Genomic DNA, 11,234 nt, shown 5'->3' on the forward strand with positions numbered 1-11,234 from the left:
ATTGGGACTTTTTTTTTTTTTTTTTCCCCCTGTTCAGTGAATAAGATGCAAAGAATAAAACTAATTTATGTAAAATACAATAAAAATAATTTATGTATATATGAACAAATAGTTCACATATACTGTATATATAGTTCACGGATCACTACACTTATAACTATAATGGTAATTGTCTGTAATCTCTCTTATGATTAAAATTCAATTTAAAATTCTAACAGAGACTGGTAGATACTGGTTACATTTCATATTCATATTCCAGTCATAATTAACAAGTACCGGTCAACCTAAAATTACAAGATGAAGAAATGTAGCGTGTTTAGGACCATTATGATTTTTTTTACACTGTGACATTATTTTCATGACAGTTTTATGACAAAGTATATTTCCACCCTAAATACCAATTCTGTAATGCAAAAAAAAATAAGAATAAAAAAATTACATTTACATAATAGTGATACAAATAATTTCTGAACCACATTATTATATTATATTATACAATGTCACAAAAATACTTGTAGTGCCACCAAATCTGTTGTTCTAGCGGTTGCTAAATGTTATTTTTATGAAATGTTATTTTATGATATGATTTTGGTTTTCTTGACCAATTCTGTTCTTCTTTTTTCTGTCTTTATCAAATGTAGATCTTTGCACCAAGTGAGACCTTATATTACACTGCGCCTTCTCTGAGACTCAAAAAAGGCCCATACACCTGTGATCAACCTGCCATCTGTTACATCACTGAAAAACAACAACATTAGTGACTATAGTTAATAAAATAGCTATTAAAAAAAAAACCTTATAAGGCAGCTATTCCTCAGGAAACAAAAAACTGTGACCTTTGACCTCCGAGGCAGCCATGTTCCAGCGGTTCACCAGTTTGTTCTTTGGAAGCGAAGAAGTTACTCCAGATCTGAAGGGACCGAAGCCCTGTGTGTCTGAGGCTGATGAAGAGGGATGGCTCCTGGTCAATCTGCACGGTGAGTGTCCTACACAAACAACGTAAAACACTGTCTTTAATGGGAAATACATTTATACAGATCACAAAATAAAGGCAAGGAGTAAATTATATGCATGGTAGTTTCAAGTCTGAAGAGTATGTCGGGGTAACAAGGCAACAATCTACTGTATGTAGTGGATTAATATAAATATATTAATTTTGAAAACATCAGCTTGGTTCCAAAACCTAGTGAACTGCCTAAGGCAGCTATATCTTCTGAGGCCACATCACAACCACCACAGAACCTGGTCTGAAATGTTTTTATATTGCCAGCAACTGTTTTTTCAGTCACGTATAAAAAGCACAAAGGAATCAAATGCTAACATGATACTCTAAGGCCCAAAACATACTTTATGTGAGTATGTAAACATAAACACTTCTAGCTACACATGCTCAATTTTGTGTGTTGTTGAGTTCCAAAATGTGCCAGACTGCAATTAATAACGCAAAGAATGCAAATGGTGCTATAATGTGCATTAGCATAATTAACCAGATCAACTACCATCATAGTCCGAAACCGCATACTGTCTAGTAAATACTATATTTGATTTGAAAGAATTAAAAAAATTTCTATATAGTCTAAATATGAGTAGTATGAATATAATTCGGATGTACTACAGCCACCATGTTGTCACTGTCACATGACCTACCAGCGTCAGTTGTGTGCCATTCACAACTCCTCTCTTCATAGTAAAGTGGACATCAAATGCACACTCCAGAACCTCTCTGGAAAGTAGTAGGCCATTCGAGCGCAGCAGTTGCTTATTTCTAAGCAACTGTCAACATGTTTATAACTACCTGAAATAATAGCCTGGTTTAATGAACAGGCATTCAAAGGTAACTCTATCACCCTCTTGAGATCTGAGTTTTGTTACTCCCACAGGACATAAGTAAGGTGAAGTGTGGAATTTCAGTGCCAATCTCCCCTTATATTAGCCATTATTCCCGACAGTCCCATCCGACTGTGCCAATGGTTGAGCCAGTGTTGCTATACTGGTTCCAATTGGGCCTTTCGGACTTTTACTAGAAATTACACATATCCCTTTTGCAATGCTGCACATGGCGTCTCACTACGTTTTGGAACAAAGTCGCTGAGACTTTATAAAGTAATACATGGTGATAATGATATTTTAAAAGGGTTATAAGACACTAATGGCAGTATTCCTATTTTCTATATTTTTCTGTATCCCTTCTCATTTGTCCATATTTGAATGAATTCCTTTTTTTGGTATGTGTGCTCATGGTACTGGCATCCCCCACTCGCATGGCTTCAACCAAACCTTTCATATTCTGGAAACACACCCTGTTCTGTCTTCTGTCACTTCCTACTTCACTGAAGGTGAGGATGGGCCAGAGGCAGCTTCAGTAGCATGTGCCCGTCCCCGCAGTGAATGTCATGCATCTCAGATATGCGGCCCCTCTCCTCCCACCTGCAGAAACCGCAGGACTAGAGCAAGCAGAATACAGGCAGCACATCCTTCCTTCCCTTCCATCAGCTCTCCTCCTGATCCCGCCTCCTTCTCTCACCTTGAGTCAGTAGAAGTGAATGTGTTCTTAAGCGAGCGGGGCTCAAGCTCCTGTAGTGACTGCAGCATGGATGAGAGCTGGTTTGTCACCCCTCCCCCCTGTTTTACTGCAGAGGGAGCCACAGCGGAGGCTAGCCCCATGGAGGACCTCCTCATCGAGCACCCCAGCATGTCCGTGTACGTCTCAGCTGGCCCTCTCCCAGTGGAAGAGAGCACCACCAGCCTGGCTGGCAGTGTCAGGTAAATTTCACTTCTGCTGTTTGCATTCTTTTCTGCAGTGAGATTTCACTTAGTTTCTGTTATTTATGTAAAACAAATGACAAAATGTATTGTTGTAACAATTGGTTAGGACAAAAACATGGAAGGACTAATGCTGGGGTGTCCAATCCTGTTCCTGGAGGGCCAATGTCCTGCAGAGTTTAGCTCCAATCCCAATTAAACACACCTGAACCAGCTAATCAAGGTCTTACTAGGCAAACTGGAAACTTCCAGGCAGGTGTGTTGAGGCAAGCTGAAGCCAAACTCTGCAGGACAGTGGCCCTCCAGGACCAAGTTTGGACACCCTGGACTAACACATCTTTATTACTTGCTGACATTGGACATTTTGTTGAGCCTATTTCAGGGGTCTTAGGAGTTTTGCTCCAACCTTAATCAGAAAAAATCTGCATTCGTGTCATATCCTGAGATATTTTCATCTGATTGATTTTTGAAGGCAGCATAGATGTATCCTTCGCTGCACCTTTGATATCCCACAATCCTATGCATTCGATTCCGTCACAATTGAGCTAAAAATAAAGATGGCATCTGAAAGTTCTAGTTAGTTTGTTTAAATGTATGTTTTTTTCCAACTTTTTCCACTTTTGATGTCATTCTAGCAAGAAATGAGTACTGTAGTAATTAAATATTTGCTTAGTTATTACAAAAGCTCTTTCTGTTTTGCTGTAGATCATTAAACTATTATGCTACCTCAGAAGCCCATCCAAAATCAGTTTCGGAAGGTACCTTTGTTCATAAATGCTGTCATGCAATCAGCTTTCGGACGTAGCCTTTAAGAAATTCACATATTATAGGACCACCTGGTGGACAATTTTTAAAAAATTTGGTACACTGCCTCTAAAACGTGCTCTGCACAAATATTCTCAATATCAAAAAGATCAGACATTCCCGATAGAAAATATAGGCCAATTGAAAATATTGGCTGTTGATAACCATTTTTGTTCAACTATAAACCAATGTATTCAAAATCTGTATATGATTAATATTGTAGGACAAGTGTCCAAACCTGTTCCTGAAAGGCCACTGTCCTGCAGAGTTTATCTCCAACCTGAACAAAGGCTGTATCCGAAATCGCCCACTATACCCTTATTCACTGTTCCCTACATTAGGCCACTAATACAGTTCACTTGAAGGAGTGAATAAAAACGAGTGAGTGAGTGCACCAGAAGGACTGCCGCTTTTGCATAGTTTGTGCTTGCTCTTTAATAATCATTTAAAACTGGCAGCTCCAGTAGTAAGATTAAAGGATGTATCTTGAACTCTGTAATGGAAATTATGCATAAACCCTAGTTCAACAATATAATAATCAATTTACAATGAATTTATACCTGTGTTGTATTACACTGTATTATGCCATGGACGAGCGTTTTGTAAAATGAATGGATGGATGATTCAGCTGCGGGCGCCTTCTTCTGGCGAGACGCGGGAATTCATTCAGCGTGCGACTCTCACAGTGCATTATGGGTATTCTCTAGCCGTTGAGCGTGCACCGGTTGTACACTCGGTGCATTGTGGGACTGAATGACTGCATGCGAGAACATCCACTATTGTTTCGGACACCACTACAAATGGCTGTCCCCTCAAATAGGGCCCAATTTAAAGATATAGGGTGCAATTTCAGATAGAGCCAAACTAATCATGATCTTCAGACTTACTAGAAACTTCCAGGCAAGCGTGTTGGTGCTGGTTGGAGCTAAACTCTTCAGGATGTTTGCCCTCCAGGAGCAGGTTTGGACACCTCTTTTGTAGGATTTGTCAGCAAGGGTGTACAATCCTGGTCCTCAAGGGCCTCCTGCAGAGTTTATCTCCACCCCCAATTAAACACACCTGAACCAGATAATCAAGGTGTGTTGGGGCGAACTGGAGATAAACTCTGCAGGACCTTGGCTCTCCAGGAGCAGGTTTGGACACCCCCAGTCTCGCGTAGCCAGACCTTCAGACTGACGGCTGAAGGTCTGGAATCCATGGCAACTTTCTTTGGTCAAGGCCCGCCCATGAGGCCGTTTGACCGACATGTGAAACAACCAATCACAGTTCGTTTCATTCAGCGGCACATTTCGGGGCGTGGAAATGTCACCACAATAACAGAACGGTGTGTAAAACTCTCGGACGTATTTTAAAGATTCTGTGCCGCGAACTTTAAATATTTCACATACTTTTGAGAATCCAGTGTTTAGTTGATCCTGATAAGCGCTTGTCGTCACAGTTGTAAACACGACGGCTTTCTTCTTTCGTGAGGGGGTTTGGCGTCACGGCATCTTTGTTTCCAGGCGGAACCTTATAGAATGCGACACACGTCTCCCGGAAATCCTGTAGAATTCAACCAATCCGATGACGACTTCGAAACTCCTGAAGTGTTTCCACTTTTGTGTGCCGTATGCATCAGACGTTCAGCCAACGGTCCATGGGCATGACGTCTGAGGCTGAGACTAGGACACCCCTGACTTAAACCAAAAAAAATCATGCTGAATATCAAAAACTTTAATTCAATTGTTTCAGAGTTTTGAGGACACTGTCTTAATTTTGTCTTCCATCTTCTTTTCTTCTCATTTCAATTTCACTCCATTCTGTCCATTTGCTTCTCACTCAAACGTATCCCATTCTTCCTCCTATCTGCAATGTTCCAGCCGGATGTTTGAATCAGCAGTGCCTGCTGTGACCAGGAGCAGCATGCCCACACGGGTGACCCGAGGAGCAGCCGCACAGGCTGGAGCCCTTGCTAAAGTCACCCAGGTCTCCAGGGTCCAGAGGGCCAAAGCCCGCACTGAGCGTCGCCACCTGGCACGCAACCGCATGCAGCGACAAAACCGTGTGCGTGAACAGGTCCAATGGTGCGCGACCCACACCCGCAACTCCTTCCTGCACCAACCGTGCCAGCGCAACTTTTGCCATTGAGGCATCAAAGTTTACATTGAGGGCATTATTACACACCCCAAGAAACCCACACCTCCCAATGAATCCCCTACCTTCTTAATTGACCTCTAAAGTCCTCCTTTTGCTTTTACTGGTTTTATGTCAATAATTTTATTCAGTTTCATATTAATCAGGTTTGTTTTTGAGCACCAGCCTAAATCAGTTTCCCAGTCTGGGAGTATAGCTGAAAAGGAGACACGTGTAAACTCTGTATCTTTACATGCATCCCTCTAAATGTATAACAATGACACTTCAGGTACATTGGCACTGTTCGTTGAAATATAATCAGGTTAAATTGTCAAAAGAATGAGCCAAGCACTGAATGCTTCATAGAAACATGACCCTAAGATTTCCAGAAGAGATTCGTACCCTGCAATGTCACATTGAAAAAAAGCTACTACAGCAATGGAAGGGTCACTTAAAAACAACAAGAATGATATGTATGTAGATAAAGGTGTGAGCAAGAATAGAAACATATACAAGCAGTTGAGAGTTTGCAGAGCAAGAGAAATCTAGCGGGATATGTTTGTAAAGAGGTCATTTCAAAGTAGATGTTGCTGCCTGATTTTCAGCATAGTGGTGCTAACTTTCAAAAGTAATTCAACCCCCAAACAATTTCATTTAATTGTTTGCTATTATATGACCTCTGTTCCTAAACCTAGTGGGATCCCTATCTAGACAGCATCTAGGAAACACCTTTTATAGGTGTGCTTCCACAAAGGCAGTATCCTTCAAAGAGAAGACAGTTTCATTGAAGAAATCAATTCAAGATGGTGGAGAAAGCGGGCACTGTCAATTCTGTACATACTCTGAATGGGAAAAAATACCCCAGTGTATTTAAAAATAGATATTTTCACCCAATATTTATGTGTGCTATGAATTTGTGCTTATTAGAGTGTGGCCTTGCGCTAGCTTAGCAACATGCTAACACCAAACTCTATTGGAATCAACTGTAAGCATCAAAACTCTTGTGCACTTTGTAACTCATTCAGTACCAAAAGTATAGAAAACAGCTTAGCAACATGTTACCATCAAAATCTATTGAAGTCTATTTTAATTCATGTCTCTTGAGGCAGCTTCTTAAGGAATCTAGCTCACTAGATTTTGAAACGGAGCCTTCAAGTAAACTGAGGTCGAGTCCATCATGAATAGTACTCATACTATGCCAACAACACATTACTAATTATCTTTACAGCTCACATGATCAACATATAGAACGAGGAGAGGTTGCCATAGGCTATGGATATAATTGCTTAGAATGTGCAGGATAGTTTAGATTGTGACTCTTTATTTCCTTCATGGAGGATTACTGATGGGTGAATCTCACAAAACATGTCAAGGTGGCTGCATATTGTGCATATTACAATTGCTTTTGATTTTGGGATGCAATTTGTCTTTATGTTTTTGTGAGATTGACCACAAAAAAAAAAAAAATCAGTCCCTTCATGTGCTTGTCCACTGCAAAGTTTTCAGTGTAGCTCGAAAGTTCCCCTGTCACTAGGGGTGCACCTTGTGCACAGCTATGGCATATGACACAGCGCTGCCCACATGGTTATTGCTCCTATAACAGCTCATTTCTATCAGTTCTTTTGTCTTTGAGTCATTATATTTCTCACAGATTTCTGCTCGTTCTAAATGAGATACAGATAAAGCAGCACAGTAAAGATTACATTAATATGAGTGCATTAGTGAGAGCGATTGCGTGTGTGAATTAATTCTGCCTGGCAGCGTCTCTCTACTAGTAGTGAAGCTGTGAGATTTAGTTATTAAGAAATATATGCTTGAACTTTTCAGTTTCTAAGCTATTTTATTGAGAAATCACAGAACAGTGTTGACAATACATTTCTGCTCTGAATGATTGTGCGCGCACGCGATCTGCGCGTGATGTACTGTACGAGCTACTGTATGTAGCCTATGTGTGTGCGTTACATTGCAGCAGCGCATTAGATTAGAACGGCGATTAACTTACCTGTACAATAAGCTGTTTAAAACGTGCATTCTCCCGTTCAATTTCGAGCATCCAGTAATATAATCACACGGAGCGCTTTCAGAGTATGCATTTATTTGTCATTTTAACTGTTTGGAAATGGAGCGTAAATGTGGAAGTCCATCAAAGATTTCTTATCCTGTTGCGCCCTCTATAGGACCAGCGACTAGTCGACGTCAAGCTTAAAGCGTCATGGCAGAGCATTGAAGTCGACTAGTCGGTGCAACCCCTACCGGTCACACACTTAATGATTTGTGAGAAATCACTGTGACCACAGAGACAAAGAACGAAAACGTTTCCCATGACCATTTCTCTGCTTCTCAAAACATCTGTTTTTCAGACAATGTTATTATTTGCATTTCATCATGCCTCTTAAATATTGCTTATACGATTGTGCTTTACATCTTCATTGTATTCTGATGTCTGTCGATCAGAGGTTGCTGGGTCATCATCTCTCTTGTGACGGACCCAGCACACATGCACTCACACTAACGCATACGTCGAATCCTAAAATGTGCTCTTTCTTGATAGTGAGCGAATACTCTCGGCACATTTACAGGAAATGCGTCCACCATCTTTCTTATGTGTATTCAGTAATGAATAGACCAACTATGGTGCTGAAAGTATACAATTATATGACTGTTTGTACATTTTTGAGACTTTGAGAAGTTTGCACTGTCTTACGTTTTATGGAGGATCATAAAGCAGTATGCTGTTTTCGTTTGCAATGGTGAATGAGATGCCAACATGCATGAGTTGGGGAAAAAAGCTACCTTAAGAGGTAAACAATTAGTTGCATTCACATGTATATAATTGCAAACTATTTACAGTGTTTGCGTTATTTTGATTTTGAAACATCACCTTCCTGTTTTCATGGTATCGTTTAACCGTATGTTGTTCCAAAAACTTGAGTACACTTCATTCTACTGGGTATTTTATGATAGGAACCAACGTTTGCCATGTTGTCAATACCACCATTGAGCTGTTTTGCATTGAGAGGATTTGATTTTACATGCAATTTTCTTTTATTTCTTCTCTCAGTTTAATGTTGAATAATTTTAAGAGTTCTTCTTGTAGACTTTGCTATCACCTGCCAAAATCTATTAATATAGTAGGCTATCTAAAGCTATCTATTAACAAAAATAATGTAAGTATAAATCTATAAATCTATAATGTAAATCTAAATATGCTTTTATTTCTTTGTTTTCATTTGAAACTGACTGTTTCTACATTATATTGACTCCACAGAGAGTGCAGTACGAATGTCAGTGGTGTATCTAGGAAAATCCAATGCCCTGCAGCCTTACAAGGGTCCTTAACATCGTCCACTTGAAGGTTGTCTTCTATTTGCATTGTTTCTACATGTTAGATGAAGTGGACAAGGCATGCGCATTAAATCAGTGATCTCTGCCCTCTGAACAGATCCGCCACTGCTGTTCAGGGTAACACCTGGTTACTGTATACTCTGTGTTATTTGTGTGTGTGTGTGTGTGTGTGTGTGTGTGTGTGTGTGTGTTCAATATTATTCATTTAATTTGTGGGACTAGAATGATATCCGTAGTGGAAGCGATAGTTATTTGTGATTTAAGGGTGTGTGTGTGTGTGTGTGTGTGTGTGTGTGTGTGTTCAATATGATTCATCTCATTTGTGGGACTAGAATGATGTCCGTTAGGCCTCATGAGAGGCTGGTGGAAGCGATAGTTATTTGTGATTTAAGGGAGGCTTGACTGAAAACATGAAATGAGAAAAGACAACACAAATAAATATGCTTGTATTTTTTCCTCATGTTGTTATTAGAAGAGATGTTCACCTTAGTAACAAAGTACAAATAGAGTATTAAAAATTATCGGTATATGATATCTATGGTGATTGTGCCTTTCACTGTTCTGCATGGTTTTCATGATGTGCCGACTGTTTCATCCACATGACATGGGCATCAGAGACCTATGCAAAATACTATGATGGGTTTCCAGCATCTTTGCAGAAATGCAGGTACAAGACAATAACAATAAATACTCAGGATGCAACTGCAACATTTACCTGTGTGCTTGTTCTTTATTCTGTCTTCATGCACATGACTTTAAAACACCTACAATGAATGTTACAATTAAATATGACTCAAACATAAACATATAAAAATGAATAAATATGGCAAGGGGCCGTATGTATAAAGCCGCTCAAAGTAAAAGTTTAGTCTTAAGTGTGTCAAAATTCTAAGAATTACGTAATTTTACTCTTATTCCTAGACTTAAGAATAAGAGTGATTCATAAAGGTTCCTAAGTGTTAAAAGAGGTCTCAGCTCCTGAATTATTTAAGAGAGCTGGAGAGGTCTCCTAACCTAGTTAGGAGTAATAAGATGGCAGCAAAGAGGAGACGACAAACACTTTCCAGCGAAAATATATTGGACTTATATGATAATATGGAGTTGATAAAACGATACAAACTTAATTGTAAAGATCAAAAAGTCGTTTTTGATAAAAACTTTAAAGTAAAAAATGTAATAACCTCTTCCACTCAACAAGTCAATGCTCTAACAGCAGAAATGAAAGTAGTAATTAATTTTTTTTGGCTGGAAAATTGGAAAAATGCAGCAATGCACCGGTGATGACACAGTAAGCAGGTTCTTACATATTGTGGCACTAACCCCACCAAATGCAACAGTGTTTTGATTTTTTTTTTTTATGACCCCACATTTCACTTAAACCGTTAAAATACAAAGGACAAAAAAACACTGACCAGTGTTGCCAACTGCTTTCAATTGAAAGTAGCTAAAACTGGTCACTTAATGTTGCTAGATGACCTCATAAAGGTGAGTTCACTGATCTATATTTATATAGATCAGTGAACTCGCCTTTATGACGTCATGGGAGAGTCTCGGAATGTAGATAACGTTTGTAATTGATTTTGTTGCTAGGCCTTTGAAAAAAGTCTCTAAAGGGATGCGGAAGTCACTAAATCTAGTGACAAAATCACTAAATTGGCACATTGACTACAACATACGTTATTTACATTTCATTGGTCCTCTTGTTTTTGCATGTGTTCATAATGTCTTTGTATGATAGCATGGCCAAAAATGATGACCGCAAAATTTGGCTTGTTTCATTGCATTATTATCACAAATAAAACAACTGACTAAGCAACTATGCAATATGCTTACAAAATCTTGCACATTTTTTTTTTAAATTAAGGATGAAAATATGTCAAATGTTCTAGGCCAGACATCACTTTTGGTCACTACTGTATGGCAGTTTATTGCATTTTCAACTGACCGCCAAACCATACTGCAAAAACAACTTTTGTGAGGATTGTGGGCTTTCCTGGAGTTACTGGAGCCGTTGATGGAACTCATGTTCACATCATTGCTCTAACTGTAAATGAGGAGACATACCATTAAACAAAGCATTAGTAATAATTTGTGATAATTTTGCACAATGCAAAGCATTTAAAAATACATTTAAATTAAAATATTTCAGTCTTAATTAAATGATTTTATTGTAGTTACATTAAATGATTGGTGTTGTGCTGCTGTGACTT

At 39.1% G+C, this 11,234-nt stretch overlaps 1 protein-coding gene and 1 long non-coding RNA gene across 5 annotated transcripts in view; one reads left to right on the forward strand and one right to left on the reverse strand.

Moving 5' to 3' along the window:
• LOC107669700 (tumor protein p53-inducible nuclear protein 2-like) overlaps nt 1-7,146 on the forward strand; it is an 8,578-nt gene extending 1,432 nt beyond the window's left edge. For 2 of the 4 annotated variants that reach the window (XM_016462050.1, XM_016462049.1), the window contains exons 2-4: nt 642-977; nt 2,337-2,763; nt 5,427-7,146. In XM_016462050.1, the coding sequence (XP_016317536.1) occupies nt 857-977; nt 2,337-2,763; nt 5,427-5,694 (816 nt within the window). In that variant the 5' untranslated portion in view covers nt 642-856 and the 3' untranslated portion in view covers nt 5,695-7,146. Of the gene's footprint in view, nt 1-119; nt 166-641; nt 978-2,336; nt 2,764-5,426 lie in introns of those variants that run through there. The other 2 variants (XM_016462051.1, XM_016462052.1) reach the window with 2 other exon arrangements.
• A 2,143-nt stretch (nt 7,147-9,289) lies between these two features.
• The window catches only part of LOC107669701 (uncharacterized), a 9,594-nt gene continuing 7,649 nt past the window's right edge, over nt 9,290-11,234 (reverse strand). The window contains exons 2-3 of the long non-coding RNA XR_001632021.1: nt 9,740-9,788; nt 9,290-9,643 (exon numbers count right to left, since the gene is read on the reverse strand). This is a non-coding gene — a long non-coding RNA (uncharacterized LOC107669701). The remainder of the gene's footprint in view (nt 9,644-9,739; nt 9,789-11,234) is intronic.

The sequence above is a fragment of the Sinocyclocheilus anshuiensis genome, unplaced genomic scaffold (genome assembly GCF_001515605.1).
Source record: "Sinocyclocheilus anshuiensis isolate Anshui unplaced genomic scaffold, SAMN03320099.WGS_v1.1 scaffold416, whole genome shotgun sequence".
NCBI classification, from domain to species: Eukaryota; Metazoa; Chordata; class Actinopteri; order Cypriniformes; family Cyprinidae; genus Sinocyclocheilus; species Sinocyclocheilus anshuiensis.